This window comes from Sorex fumeus, unplaced genomic scaffold (assembly GCF_029834395.1).
Source record: "Sorex fumeus unplaced genomic scaffold, SorFum_2.1 ptg000030l, whole genome shotgun sequence".
NCBI classification, from domain to species: Eukaryota; Metazoa; Chordata; class Mammalia; order Eulipotyphla; family Soricidae; genus Sorex; species Sorex fumeus.
In genome coordinates this window covers 21,518,661-21,534,366 of record NW_026606087.1, presented here as the reverse complement: position 1 = coordinate 21,534,366, position 15,706 = coordinate 21,518,661, and the positions used below count along the sequence as shown (strand labels likewise).

Here is a 15,706-nt window from a genome sequence, read left to right as displayed (position 1 = left end):
CCCCGGCCGCCTCCCGCTCTGCCCCGCCCTCACGACCGACCCCCGGCTCTCTTCCTGGCCCCGCCCCGCCCCTCGCCGGCAGGCCCCGCCCCCAGCGCCAAGCCCCGCCCCTCGCCGCTGGGCCCCGCCCCCGCTCGCCGGGACCCCCGCCGGCCGCCCCGCCCCTCCCTGCGAGCTCCCCGCGGCCGGTCGGCCCTGCCCCTTGCCCGGCCCCGCCCCTCCCTCCCTCCCCGCGGTCCCGGGGCTCGCCGGCCCCGCCCCTCGCCCGGCCCCGCCCCGCTCCTTGCCCGCAGGCCCCGCCCCCAGCGCTAAGCCCCGCCCCCGCCGCTGGGCCCCGCCCCCCCGCGCTCCCCTCCCCCGCTCGCCCGGACCCCCGCCGGCCGCCCCGCCTCTCCCCCCGAGCTCCCCGCGGCCCGTCGGCCCCGCCCCTTGCCCGGCCCCGCCCCTCCCTCCCCGCGGTCCCGGTGCCCGCCGGCCCCGCCCCTCGCCCGGCCCCGCCCCTCGCCCGGCCCCGCCCCTCGCCCGGCCCCGCCCCGCTCCTCGCCTGCAGGCCCCGCCCCCAGCGCTAAGCCCCGCCCCCGCCGCTGGGCCCCGCCCCCCGCGCTCCCCTCCCCCGCTCGCCCGGACCCCTGCCGGCCGCCCCGCCTCTCCCCCCAGCTCCCTGCGGCCCGTCGGCCCCGCCCCTTGCCCGGCCCCGCCCCCCCTCCCCGCGGTCCCGGGGCTCGCCGGCCCCGCCCCTCGCCCGGCCCCGCCCCGCTCCTCGCCCGCAGGCCCCGCCCCAGCGCTAAGCCCCGCCCCTCGCCGCTGGGCCCCGCCCCCCGCTCGCCCGGACCCCCGCCGGCCGCCCCGCCTCTCCCCCCGAGCTCCCCGCGGCCCGTCGGCCCCGCCCCTCCCTCCCCGCGGTCCCGGTGCCCGCCGGCCCCGCCCCTCGCCCGGCCCCGCCCCTCGCCCGGCCCCGCCCCTCCCCGCGCGCCGCGCGCCGCCCGGCGGCTGACCCAGCGGCCCGCGCCCGCCCGTCCGGCCGACCCCGCGGCGGGCTGCAGCGCCGGCAGCATGAGCGGCGGCGGGGACGTGGTGTGCACCGGGTGGCTGCGGAAATCGCCCCCCGAGAAGAAGTTGCGGCGCTACGTGAGTGCGGGCGGCGGGAGGGCGCGGCGGGCGCGGCCGGGCTCCCCGGCCCGAGGCCTGCCGGACCCCGGGCGCCCCCGGAGGGACCTCGGCCACCCGGGCAGGCCGGCGGGGCGCGGGGCCGAGCGGCGGCCGGCGCGGGCCGCGGGGCGGGCGGGACGGGGCGGCCCCTGCGCACCTGTCACAGGTGCGCCGCCGAGGGGCGGGGCCGCGGCGCCTCCCGCCGGCGCCCCGGGAGCTGCGTGCGGGCGGGGGCAGCGCGGGAGGCCGCGTCCGGGCCGGGCGCCGGGACCCCCTCGAAGGGCGAGGCGCCGCGCCCCGCTGCGGGCCCTGCGCCCGCCGCCGCTTCCTCGCAGCGCCCAGCGCCGGCCCCGCATCCCGGGCAGCGTCAGCGTCCGCGGCATGTGCAGCGCCGGGCCAGGTGACTCATTTGTTTGTCCCTCTCCCGAGTCCGCGTGTCCCGCACGCGCACACGCGCTCCCCTTCGCGCGCGCACATGTGTGCGCACACACTCGCGCCCCCCCCACCCCCCGCGCACATGCACGCGCGGTGTGCACGCACACTCGGACCCGTCCACACGCACCCGACACGCACATGCACGCCCCGCAGGCACTCGGGCACACAAAGACGCCCGGCCTGGTGCGGTCTGAGTGCAAGATGGTGCCCGGTCCTGAGATTTGCTGGGATCGACCCGGGTCGTGGCAGGAGTTCGGGCTGGGAAGCCAGTGGACACGGCTGGCCGGCTGGCCGGCCGGCCGGGGTCAGCCTCCCAGGCATGCTCGCCTCTTCCTTCCCTGGCTCCCCAACCCTCCAGAATGCCCTTGGGGATCCGACGCCCTCCCCGGGAAGGGAGCAGTGATGCCTTGCAGCTGCAGCGCCTCCAGGGGCTCGGCTGGACCTGCCCTGGGTCAGCTGCCCGCTGTCCATGGGGACAGGCAGACGCTCGCCCGTTTCCTGTCTTGCCTCCGCATCAGAACCGAGGGGCTTCAGGCCTCTGGATTGAGGAAGTGACATTCTGTTTTTCAAAGGAAGTGTTGTGGAGTGCAAGAGTGTGTGTGTGTGTGTGTGTGTGTGTGTGTGGTGTGTTGGGAGGGTGGAGTGGGCAGGATGCATGAAATCTAGCTCTGAGATCCTTTGTCTATTGGGGGGGGGGGTGGAAATTCAAGAATTAGCACAGGACTTTTGAAATGGACATCGGTTTAAAGTCGAGGAGTGTTCATCTCAGCTTCGAAGCTCATTCTCAGGAATGGTGTGAAACCGAAAGAGATTTTTTTGTTTGTTTGTTTGGTTTGATTTTGGCATTTGGCCCAGGGTCGTCCAAACATGCCCAGGGCTACTCCTGGCTCTGCACTCGGGGATCACTCCGTGGCAGTGCTCCTGGGGCCTTAGGGATGCCAGGGTCCAACTGGGGTCAGCCTCATGCAAGGTAAATGCCTCACCAGCTGTGTTATCTCTCTGGGCCCCGAAGAGTTTTAATTACTGTGAGAGAAGCTTCTGTGTTCTTCTGGGGTCTTGGCAGTTCAGTATGAAAGGTGAATTTGGGGTTAAGGAACAGCAAGAAGCTTGTGAGTGCTTTTGTTAATAGAACAAAAACAACCCTTCACCAACCGGAGAAAGTGACCCTTAATTGTCAAATTAGAACACTAAACCTCTGAACTGGATTTTTGGAAACAGATTATAAACAATTCGATACTGTATCTGGTTTCGACTGCAGCTGCTTTAACCTCCTCTCCCATACTCTCTTTATGACCCATTTCTTGAGTGTTTTTTTTTTCTTAAACCCCAACAACATCTCAGCTCTAAACAATCTGGTTTGTGTCGGGCAAGGCACCTTTCTTCAACTGTCCACCGGCATTGCTTGACCCCAGTGTCCCCAGCGCCTTCCCACAACCCTGCAGCTCACACGCTGCAGGTGTATTCTCAGACAGAGCCAGAGCTTCTCTGGAGCTTTCCCGGGGCTGGTTCCGTTGGCAGGACTGGGAACCACCGCCAACCGGAAACCCTGTGCCCTGGGAATCCTTGTGCCTTTCAGCTTCTGGGGAATTGTCTGCCCTTGCATCTTCATTTCTTTGCAGGGAGTAGGAATTCCTGCAGCCGGCTTTAAATCCGCCCGTTCCCTCTGTTCACCTGAAAGAAGGATCGCCCAGCCCAGTCGCGTGGCTACACACACCCCAAATCATGGCTCGCTCTGCTAGTGGAATTGGCCATGTGGTGTTAGCGATGGATGAATCTCCACCCTGTGGGTGTCAGGCACCTGAGGCCGGGGGCAGGCCGCTGGTGGGCTGGTGGAATAGATTATCGGTATTGAAAATTTGTTTTTTAAAGCCTCCCTCTAATTTGGGGAGAGAGGGAAGTGTAGGAGGAAGAACACAAGTTCAAAAGAAGTGGTGGAAAATGTTGATCAGGGCTTCTTTTTCGGGAGGCCTTTTCATCAGTCTTTTCTAATTCATTAATCATAAAGTGGAAAGGTCTATTAAGTGTTTCCTGTGTACCCTGGAGGAAATGCAGGAAGTGGCCTCTGGAAATGGTCTTACCTCGGGGGCGTCAGGAGGGTTTCAGCTGGGAGCTTAGCACAAGTCTTCCACCCCACCCCAGCACGTCTGTGTGTGTGCTGCGGAGTGTGTGCACATGTATGCACTTGTGTATGTGTATGTATATAAAGCTGTAGTCGATTTTCTTGGAGGAAAACATGTGTATGACAAGCATCGCTTTGTAATTTTCTTTTAATTCCACAAATTCAGAGATTGAGGGGCAAGCTTGAGTGCAACACTGCCCCCCAGTGGCAGATTTGGAGGAAGCCGCGTATTGCATCTCATGAAAAACCTGCGTGAAGGAAACAGATTGTTTTTATTTGTTAAATACATGTGTTTGTTCCTTATTTTGTTTTGGGGGTACTGAGGTGGAGGCTGGGAATGAAAATTAAGCTAGTTTTCCAGTCCCAGCTGATGCCCTTGTCCAAGGCGTCAGGGAGTGGCCGTCTTTACGCGAGACGGAATTCCCAGTGTTCCCTTCGAGTCAGCTCCCGTCCCATGCTCTTCTTTTTTTCACAGCGGGTGAAGTGCCTTTTCTGCCTGAGCTCTGCCTTCTGTGCTCTGGAACTCAGCCTCTCCCACCACTCCAGGTCCTTCCACCCCTGTCTACCTTGTGTCGTCAACCTTTTTAGAATCTCTTCCCCCCGCGTGGAAAATCAGCATGCTTACTTTGCCCAGGACTCGCCCGCTGCTCATCACACCCCTTCCTTCTCTCCGTGCTTTCTCCATTTCTTCAGGATGGAGACTTTAAAAAAAAAAAAAAGTAGTTTGTGCGTTCTTTGTGTCTTTCACCAAAGCTGTCTGTCTTCCAAAGAATCCCAGTGACACTAACCTCAGGGCTGTTTTCCATTCGTTTCGTGTCTTCCGTGACTTGGTCACAGTGGATCGTTCATGTTTAAAACACCTTCTTGGCCTGGGGATGTGGCTCGGTGGTGGAGCCCTTGCCTTGCCAGCACCAGAAACACAAACACAAAAATAAAAACAGAAGGCCTCCATTTTGTCTTTAAAGATTCCGTCTAGATGGCTGTTTTTCTCTGCTGCTGGCTCTCTGGTGGCTTTGTGAGGCTCACCCTTTCCGTTCAGTCCTGAAGCGTGAAGCACCTTTATAGTAATGGTGTTTCTCAGCCTTTCTCGACTGTGATTCCTTCCCGTGGTGCCCTGTCCTACTGACTGGCCTCCTGGCCTTATGCCCTCGCTCCCATCTACTGGGCCTTTTACCAGCGGGTCCTTGGAATGTCTTTGGGCCCACAGAGGACCATGTGGCCTGGGTTGATAAATGCTGGCTTATTTTATTTATTTTTTTTTGTTTGGGGGACCACACCCAGTGATGCTCAAAGGTTACTCCTTGGCTCTGCACTCAGGAATCACTCCTGGTGATGCCCGGGGTGCCCTGTGGGATGCAGGGATGGAACCTGGGTCGGCCGCATGCCTCGCCCACTGTACTGTCTCCAGCCCCAAGAGAAACGTGGTTTACGCAGTGGAAATTCTCCATCAGCCTACTTTCTTCCTTTCCTTCCCATACTCAGCATTGCTTAGGGATCCCTCCTGGTGGACTCGGGATCCCATGGGGTCCTGGGGCTTGGCCCGGGTCACCTGCTATACTACTGCTCAGGCCCCAGGAAGAGAAGCTCTTGGATGCCCAGGCCCTGGTTTATCCCAGGATCGTGGCTTGCAGAATTACCCTTGGAAACCACACTCGGACATTGACAGTGATACAGTCAAGAGCCAGGACATCTGCGTCACCACACGCTCCTTCACACTGCCCTTTGAGTCACATCCATGGTTCCCACTTTATCCCGGACTCGTGACGTCCATTGATCTGGTCTCCCTTTCAATCATTGTTTCTTTGCAAGAATGTTCTATAAATGGGTCCTTACAATCTATGACTTAGGGAGATTAATATCTTTTTAAAAAAATTTTTTTTTCATTCTGTCTCGTTCTCTGAAATTCATCCAGGCATATATTACTCCCTTTGCCACGATTCATTTGATTAATGATTCACCTATTATTTTTGGGGGGGACTGGCAGTGGTGGGAGCGCCACACTGGACTTTGCCAGGAACCTGGGGTTCCTGGATGGGAACAAAACCTGTACCCCAGCCCTTTGGGTCAGCTCCCCATCTCGTATGCCTTGTTGTTTTTAATCTACAATTCTATAATGATGTGGACTAATCTCATATCTAATCTCATATTGTCATTTGCCATCTCGGTGTCTTTGGTCGGATGTCCAAGTCTTTGATCCGTTTTCTCTATGGCTTGTTTGTTGCTTTTTTTAACTTGAGAATCGAGAGTCCCGTCTACACTCAGACTCCTGAACCTTGTCACACAGTACGGTCGCAGACATGTTTTTCCCAAGCCCATATCTCGTCTTTTCATCCACTTGCCAGGATCTTTCAGGGAGCAAAAGTTTTTAACTTGGAGAAATTCCAGTATATCGACGTTTCCTTTTATGGCCTGGACTTTTTTTGGTCAAGTCTGAGAACTCTTTGCACAGTGCTGGGTCACAGAGCTTTTCTATTTCCCTGGGTATTTTCTGTTTAGTTTACACACACACACACACACACACTCTCTCTCTCTCTCTCTCTCTCTCTCTCTCTCTCTCTCACACTCACACAGTTTGGAGTCAACCCTGGATCTGTGCTGGGCGATACTCAGAGGTCACTCCTGGTGGTACTTGGGGGGACAGTGCTGTGGCAGGGGTTGAACCCAGGCTTCCTGCGTGCTTCACCTGGGCTCAGTCCATCGGCCATCTCTCCGGCCCCAGTTTTAGCTTTCATATTTAGCTCTGTGATCTGCAGTTGAGTTCGTTTTTGTTTCCGTGTGGGACCGAGAGTCTGTTGGTGGTGCAGGCAGCGCCTGCCCGGGCTGTGGCTGAAGTGGCTGACGGGCCCGTGCTTTCCTCACAGTGCTTGGGCATCAGCAATCTCTCCGATCCTCTCTCCTGCTCCCTTGCTCCAGGCATCTCTCCGGCTCGTGCAGACTACAGAATTACCACATAATCTCTCCCTCACATCCCCCCTTTTCCGAATCAAGGTAGTTTTTTTTTGGGGGGGGGGGTTTTTGCTTTTTTTGGGTCACACCCAGTGATGCTCAGGGGTTACTCCTGGCTCATGCACTCAGGAATTACTCCTGGCGGTGCTCGGGGGACCATATGGGATGCTGGGACTCGAACCCGGGTCGGCCATGTTGGCTGCATGCAAGGCAAACGCCCTACCTGCTGTGCTATCACTCCAGCCCCTACATCAGAGCAATTTTTACATGTGTTTTAGACTCAGAACCTCTTTCTGGGTAAGCACGCCCTGTCTGTGGAGCACCCACTGGGAGCCAAGGGCACAGGAGGAAACTGTTGGAACAGTGCTTGTGCCTCCCTGAGTTTGACCTGGGAACTGCTCCCAAAAGAGTGCTCGTTGTTGTGCCACAAACGGCAGTGCTGAGTGCTTAGTCCTGGCTCTGCACTCAGGGTCACTCCTGATGAGATTGGGGAAACATAAGGGGTGCTGAGGAACAGAACCTGGGTTCATCGCCTGAAAGGCAAATGCCCTACCTGCGTGCTCTCACTCTGGCCTCCCAAATAATAATTATAATCTTTTTTTTTCTTCTTTAATTTGGTTTTGGGGCTACACCCGGCAATGCTCAGGGGTTACTCCTGGCTCCGCACTCAGGAATCACTCCTGTCGGTGCTCAGGGGACCTTATGGGATGCTGGGAATCGAACCCGGGTCGGCCGCGTGCAAGGCAAATGCCCTACCCGCTGTGCTATCGCTCCAGCCCCTCAAGGTAGTTTTTACTGAACGAAACTTCCTTTGAACGCCGTGAGGGGAGAGGAAGAGAGGGAATGCGTGTTCGAGAGAGAACATGGGCTTACAAAGAGCAAGCCCAGACTCCGTGATCCGGATCATCGTGGCTGTTCTGTCCACCTTGCCTTTCGGGAGGCAGAGTCTCTACTTTGAGCTTAGTTCTTTCTCTCTCTTCTTGGTGCTGGGATCGAACCCAGGGACTTGCGCGCGCACGTGTGTGTGTGTGTGTGTGTGTGTGTGTGTGTGTGTGTGGCGTGGGCTTTTGCCACTGAGCCACACCCCTGACCCTCCTCCACTTTGCCTTCTGGTCAGATGGCTCTTGGGTTTTTCTAGAAGGTATATGGAAAAAAAAATCACTTCTGCATTAGAAATAAAAGTCTGTCTTAGAGGTTCCCTGAAGGTTTACATGCAAATGTCGCAAACGTTGCATTTAGTTCTGTGACTCATGTGCCAAGCGCTCAGATTTGGGGTGTGAAAAGTCAAATCAAAGACCTGTCCTGGCCACTCAAATCTGGGGTGTACAAAAAAAAAAGAGAAGAAGGCTTCTTGGAGAGGTGAGCCCCCCTCAGAGTCAGGTGCGAGAAGGCAGCGTCCCAGCTGGAGAGGGCGCCAGGAGCGAGCTGGGGCAGGGCTGGCTGGCAGAGCAGATGTACTGCATGGCTCGGAGCTGCCGAGGAGGGAGGGGTGAGGCAGAGTCGTGCGCCAGAGACCCCATGGGAGAGGGGGCCAGCGCCAGCAGTGTGGAAAGCTGCTCAGTGCCCGGGTGCATCTAGCGCAGTGTCCCAGGAGAGGCCTCGGGGAGGACAGAAGGGCAGAACCCAGCCCGTGGGGCGGAGGGCTCCTGCCGTATTACACACAGAGTCTTCAGGGGCCGGAGAGAGGGGACGGGGTAGGGCACTTGCCCGGCATGTGGCTGGTCCAGGCTGGAACCCCAGCACCCCATAGGGTTCCCCGAGCTCCACGCCAAAGGAGCAATCCCTGAGCACGGAAGGAGGCCTAAGTCCTGAGCCCCCCCTCCCCTCCCCCCCAAATAGGTACGTATCTACCTCTCAGCTCTCCTTCTGAGCTCGTGTGCAGAGGAAATGAAGATGGTGTTTGTGCAATGCATTCACCTCCCGCTGTTCACTGCAGGGCGTTACCTTCCACGTGGAAGTCCCTTCGGCATCAGCCGGCAGATGCATGGCTAAGGCTGATGTGGTTTTTATATGCAGTTGAGCGCCACTCAGCCACGAGGAAAGAAACCCTGCTGTTCATAGCAGCGTGGGTACACTGCTGTGTAATAAGTCACGGGAAAACAAGTGCCGTTGGATCTCACTTATACGTGGACTCTAAAGGTCTCACTCGGGCTTCCCAGCCGCCGGGGAGGGGGAATTGGGCTGACCCCAGCCACGAGCCCCGACTTCCAATTCGGAGCTCCCGTCTGTCTGTTCGAAGACCCGACCCCTCGCCCTGTGGTTCTAGGCAGCATGGCTGTGTAGGCCGGGAACGCTCACTTTCACCAGGGTTCCAGCACACCCTCATTTACTCTCAGAGGAAAGACAAAGGGGCATGTTCGTAGCCCGGGCTGTGTGGGGGGCGCCCTTGCTGGGGCTGGGAAGTCGCGGGGAATGAGAGCAGGGCTGCCTCGGCGACACCTTCCGGCCCCCGCTGCAAGTGGATTCCGGGTCACGGTGAGCTCAGAGGCAGGAGAAATGCTGAGAAATACAGGTTCCTGCTCAGGCCATGGCCTGTGTCCAAATGAATGTTGACAGGTCGTTTGCAGAGTGTGTTTTGTGTCCCTTTTCTTTCCGAAGGCAGTAAATCAATACTCAGCACCGACTTCAAGGAATTTTTCAGGCCAAGGAGACCAGAAGTACAGATGTGAAACAGAGCAGTGCCCTTATCTGGAGCTGGCGGGCCCAGGTAGCAAGCTCTGTCTCGGTGAGAGCACTGGGCCCGGACAAAAGGCGGAAGGGCTGCCTGGAGGTCGAGGCAGGGACGTGAATTAGACTCGAAAGGTCTGAACCGCGGAAGGAGCTTAGCAATAAAAGTGGGAGAGGGGCAGTGAAAATAGAGAGTTAGGTGAGTGGAAAATGGGTGCCTGGGGAGAGAGTGGCAGCTTGGAGCACAACCTGGGCTTGATTTCGCATATTGCTGGGGAGGCCTCAGTACCCCCCGAACCCCAAGGCCTAGGCAGCAGTGCATTTAGGCCCTGCATGGGGCCACCAGCCAGCTGGGGTACTTGGGAGGCCCCAGGTAACAACTAAGCTGTAGCACTGTCCTCCCGTTGTTCATTGATTTGCTTGAATGGGCACCAGTAATGCCTCACAACAAATTGTGAGACTTGTTGTTACTGTGTTTGGCATACCGAATACTACACGGGGACCTTGCCAGACTTTGCCTTGAGGGCAAGATACTTTCGGTAGCTTGCGGGCTCTCCAAGAGGGGTGGAGGAACCGAACCTAGGTCGGCCTTGTCGGCTGCGTGCAAGGCAAACGCCTTACCCACTGAGCTCTCGCTCCAGTCCAGGTACAATGGAATACATAAAATAAAAATTAAGTTAAATTAAAATGAGATTAAGTTAAATACCAAAAACAGCACCATCGGTGGAGCATTCCGTGAGGACTGTCAGGTGAGCATTCCGTGAGCACTGCCAGTAGAGGAGCATTCCGTGAGCCCTGTCAGTGGGGCAGCTCACCAGCACCACTCATCTCTAGAAGGCCTCCGTTTAGAGTTTCAAGTCTTCTGTGTCAATGCACAGTTTGGATTCTCTGAGAGCACTCACTTGTCTTTAGGATTGGAATAATGGATGCTGGATTTAGAAATTTTCCAGAATAATACATTTAAAAAAAAAAAGACAAACCTGACTGTGGTCTCCAGTCGCAAGCAGGCTTCCACATCTGTGCTCCGCCCTGTGCTGTCACTGTGCTGTCACTGTGCTGTCCTCTGTCCCAGGGCCAGGGGCCTTCAGGTCCCACCCAAACCCAGCGGGCCTCAGGGAGCAGCTCCAGGAAGTCCTGGAATTTCCCCAGCCACCCCTCTGGAGGTGTTTTTTTTTTTTTTTTTTTTTCCTGAAAAGAACCTCTCCAGGGTCTTCTGATCTCAGGGAGAGGAAGGGAAACCACGTGGGGCTTTGTCTGGTGCTGTCGCTGTGACCCATCCCTGGGCAGTGTGTGTGTGTGTGTGTGTGTGTGTGTGTTTGTGTAAATGCAGACCCTCCCAGTCAGCCCTCGAAAACCCTCACCCGCTTCCCAGAGGAGGCTTCTCTGGGCAGGGCCCCTTGGTTTGTTGTTGCCTGGGAACCACACCCAGCAGTGCTCAGGCCTTCCTCTTGGCTCTACACTCAGGAACCACCCCTAGTGGGGCTTGGAGGACCAGATGGGATAACAGGGACAGAACCTGGGTTGGCTGCGTCTCCGGCAAGCCCCCCACCCGCTGTCCTATCACTCCACCCTCAGCGTTTTTTTTTTTTTTTAAATAAAGCATTTTCTTTTTAAACAATGTTATTGTTTTGAATCTTGATTGTGGTTCTCGGCTTTTTTTTTTTTTTCATTTCTGGTTTCAGGGCCACACCCCACAACGCGCAGGATTTACTTCCTGGCTCTCACTCAGGGATCACTCCAGGTGGGGCTCAGGGGGACCATATGGAATGCCGGGGATCAAGCCCGGGTTGGCTGCGTGCAAAACAAGCGCCTCACCTGCTGTGATATCTCTCTGGCCCCGCAAAGTTATTCATCCTGTCCATCCCTCCCTAGCGCCCGGCTTTGCCTCCACTCTGCATTTATCTGCCAGTTGCGGGGGACGGAGAGGGCTGGGACACAGCTCTGCAGGTTTGCGTGCGGGGGCCCCAGTTTCTGGTCTAGTACCACATGGTCCCCTGAGCACCCCAGGGTGAAAAATTCTGAGTGAGCTCCTTCCCCTCCTCCTCCAGCGTGATCAGCGTAATCTTAGTGTCGTTTGCGAGCTCAGGGCCGAAGCGTATGTGATGCTCTTACCTTGGCAGTGCCCCTGCGACAGTGCTGGCTCAGTGCCCGGGCCCTGTTCAGCTTCTGGTGCTGAGTCCTTGGATGGTTTTTCTGTTCTGTGGCATGACAGAACAGTCCAGGCCATCTTACACACCCTGGCCTGTCCTCCGCTGTTTCCTCAAGGAGCCCCTTCCTTTCTTCTCGTTTCTTTGCTTCCTCCTCCTCTTCTTTGTTTTGAGTTAGTGCCAGTTCTGGTGGGCTCAGTCCCTAGGTCACCACCCGCCCGGGGCTGGGGGTGGAGCTCAGGGCCTCCCTTGTGCCCTGCTTGTGCTGTGCCCCATGTGCCACCTCCCTGATCCAAAGCGCCCTTTTCTTTTCCGTGAAACAATGTCTTGAAACCCACAGAGGCATTAAGGGGTGCTCAGCTCTTGGGGTCCAGCACCGTTATTCTTTCCATGGCTATAAGCAACATGGACTGTCACTTAAGAAAAAAAAAAACAACGAAAAAAACCCAAAACATTGTTCGTGATTGGGTTTCAGTCAGTCAGTCAGTGTTCCAACACCCGTCCCTTCACCAGTGTACGGTTCCTGCCCCCAGTGTCCCAGTTTCCTGCCTCCCCCCCACCCCCCCGCCCTGCTGCTCCCCACCCCCACCTCTGGGGCAGACACTTTTCTTCTCTCTTTCCCTGCTTTTTTCCTTGTAGGCACTGTGCTTTGCAATGCTGTTACCGAAAGGGCATCGCGCGTATCGCTTTACCCCTTTTCAGCGCCCAGTTCTTGTCCAGCGCGATCGTTTCCAACGGTCATTGTCACTGTGGTCCCTTCTCTGTCTGACTGCTCTCTCCCCGCCCCTGCCACTTGTAGCAGCTTCCAGCCACGGCCCAGTCCTCCTGGCCTTTGTTTTCAGTGGCTTTGGGCATTAGTCTCATGAGCCCTGTTTTCTCTTCTATCCCACAAGTGAGTGTGATCGTTCTGTGGCTGCCCCTCTCCCTATGACCCATGTCATTCAGCATAACACTCTGCATGTCGACAGTCACTTTGTATTCCAGCCTTTCCCCCTTCCCCATCTAAGCCATTGCAATGAGTATTTTCTTTCTGTGACACTCAGGGATCATTCCTGGCAGTGCTTGGGTACTTGGGATTGAACTGGGGTCAGCCAATGCAAAACAAGCACCTTAATCCCTGTGCTATCTCTCGGACTCCTCATTCATTTTTTAAAATATTATGAGACGCATCATACACGGAAATAGAACAGTCTAAGGAATATTAATTCATACAATAAGAAAAATTTCTTATTGCCTTTTGGGTCACACCCAGCGATGCGCAGGGGTGACTCCTGGTTCATGCACTCAGGAATTACTCCTGGCTGTGTTCAGGGGACCATATGGGATGCTGGGAATTGAACCCGGGACAGCCATGTGCAAAGCAAATGCCCTATCCACTGTGCTATCGCCCCAGCCCCACAATAAGAAATATTACTGAGATTTCAGCACATTGCTTCATCTGTCCCTTTTACTGTTTCTTTATTAGATTTTTCTTTTCGGGTCACACCCAGCAATGCTCAGGGGTTACTCCTGGCTCTGCACTCAGGAATCACTCCTAGCAGGCTCTGGGGACCACATGAGATGCTGGGGATCAAAAACCCGGGTCTGCTGCATGCAAGGCAAACAGCCCACCCACCGTGCTACTGCTCCAACCCCTTTACTGAAATGTTTCGAAGCAAATCCTAGGCACGAGCATGAGTCCTGTCACTTGATTTGACTTCCCGTTACTTATCGATTTGCTCGAGCTGGCACCAGTAACGTCTCCATCCGTCCCTGTCACGTGCTAGTGTAGCCCAACGGTGTCCGTTCATTCTAGGAACACGAAGAGCCTCAAACCAATCGCTCAGGGTCTTGACGAAGAAGTCTGACCGTCTCGTAGGTGAGCGGCCACGTGGTCTTTTGACGTCCCGTGGAATCCAGTCGGTAACAGCTCTAGTCCAGCGTTCATCTCCAAATCTCATTACGTGACCAGCCCATCTGATTTTCGACACCTTGGTAAACAAGACAGTGTCCCTGATTCTTGACCATCAACAGAGGTCGGAACTCCGGATGAGTCCTATAAATATGGAAATAAGTGAACCGTACCTTATGCATACCTTGCCCTGGTTAAACATATATGTAGCTTGCAATTTTCACTGCTTTATCACTATATAGGCCTGATCTGTGTTATAGGGGTCACGCCTGCATACTTCACTCCAGCCCAGGAGTTCCAGCTTTTACAGATCATTTGATCCGACTCTGGTTTGCATCGAAGATTTTCTTGGATAGGTACTCTATATCTTTCCTTAGCCTGCCTAGGAAGAATGTGCTATTTAGAGCTCTGCTGACTGCAAGAGCAAGAGAAGTGTAAAATTTTATATATAGTAGAAGGGCTCATTTTCTTGTGAGGAGTATAGAGAGGAAGCTGTTGCTTTGGTCTAAATTATTTCTATTTTCTATTTCTTTTCCCCTCCCATTGCCTTTGTTGTTGTGATAACTGAGGTTGTTGTTATGAGTGGTAGTTGTTGTGGGGGATAACTGAGTGGTGGTGGTGGTGGGGGCATGATCGTGGTAGCTGTTGGGATAACTGGTGTGGTAGTTGGGATGATCGTGGTGGTTGTTGGGATGACTCTGTGACTCTGGTTGTTACAGGAATGACTGTGATAGTGGTTGTTGTTGGGAGGATCATGGTGGCTGTGGTTGGGATGACTGTAATAGTGGTTGTTGTTGGTATGATTGTGGTGGCTGTTGTTGGGATGACTTTGATAGTAGTTGTTGTTGGAGGATCATGGTGGCTATTATTGGGATGACTGTGATGAAGGTTGTTGATGGGATGATCATGGTGGCTGTTGTTGGAATGACTCTGATAGTGGTTGTCATTGGGATGATCATGGTGGCTGTTGTTGGGATGACTAGGTGTTGGTGATGGTGGTTACTGTTGCTGCTGTGGTGGTTGTTGGGATTCCAGGGGTCATCCACACCTGGCTGTGGGATTTGCATACTTAGAGCTATATGCTTGCCCACACTGGTGGGTGGTGTGCAGGGAGCACACACTTTTCCATGGTCCCAGCCACTCCAGTGGGCTGTCCCACTGTGGCCTCACTTTGGCTACCAGCAGGGACTGGTGGTGGAGTTGAATGCTGTTTATTAATTTTATTTATTCATTTATTAAGTTTTTAGCCACACATGGCTCTGCACTCAGAAATCACTCCCGATGGTGCTCAGGAGGTCATATGGGATGCTGGGGAATCAAACTTGGATCAACCAGGTGCATGGCAAACACCCTCCCCGCTGTACCATTGCTCCAGCCCCAGATGTCGAATGCCCTTTAAGAAGTCTCTGACGATCCCATCACTAATAAGTCGCAACCTTGAGCCTGTGTGGAATTCAGTCCCACTGGGGGAGCAACTTGAGTGGTGAGAGCAGAGGGGTCTATGGCCCAGAGTGGGGCTGGCGGTGGGCTCAGGGAGTGTGTCTGGGGCAGCGAGCTCCGTGCAGAGGCCCTGTCTGGGCTGGCCTTGCCGGGTCACGTGCCAGTGCATTCCGCTGGGCCATCTCTTCCCACTCAGCTTCTGTGCCCCACCCTCCGGGTCAGTAGAGTTACAGCCTCTCTCCCTGCTCCACCCTGGATGGCGGTTGCATCTCCCACCGGGGCTAGCAGTGGGTCTCTGCTGGAACCCTCAAACCGTGCCTTCTCGAATGTTCCTCCTTGCATCCCTAGAACCAACAGCGCAGTAGCGAGGGGCTGACTAGTGCTTTATGTGACTTTATAAAAACCGGGTTAGCATTGACTACCGTTCTTTGAAGAAGAGCTTAAGCTCCAGAATCAGTGGAAGTGAAGTTCTTCTTTGAGTAACAGATAAAAAAAAATTAGAATTTAAAACAAATTTTTTTGAAGCTTAATGGGATTTCCAAAAAAGAAAAAAAAATAATTTGATAATGCTTCAATTTCACAGGCCAGGGATAGGCTCTGGGGTATTGCTCATGGTCTGCATGTGTAAGTTCCTAGGTTCAATCAATTCTTAAGTAAAGTAAGTAAAGTAAAGGCCCTCCCCTTGTTCATCGATTTGCTCGAGCGGGCCCAGTAACGTCTCCATTGGAGACTTTGTTGTTACTGTGTCTGGCAGATCGAATCAATTCTTAGCATGAGAAAATTAAAAAAAAATTAAATGGTTGTGGGATATGAAAAAAAGCGTAGCATGAGACTAAGACCCAAGGACAGAGAAACAAGGAGGACCGGTCCGTGGTTGGAAACTTGCCACAAGAGGTGGAGGGGGACGGCAGT

General features: G+C 55.3%; 1 protein-coding gene across 1 annotated transcript in view; it reads left to right on the top strand.

The window, feature by feature from the left end:
- Positions 1-973: 973 nt before the first annotated feature.
- Positions 974-15,706, top strand: part of GAB2 (GRB2 associated binding protein 2) — a 170,975-nt gene continuing 156,242 nt past the window's right edge. Inside the window, 1 exon segment of the mRNA XM_056115937.1 lies at positions 974-1,128. Coding sequence (XP_055971912.1) covers positions 1,054-1,128 — 75 coding nt within the window. The 5' untranslated portion in view covers positions 974-1,053.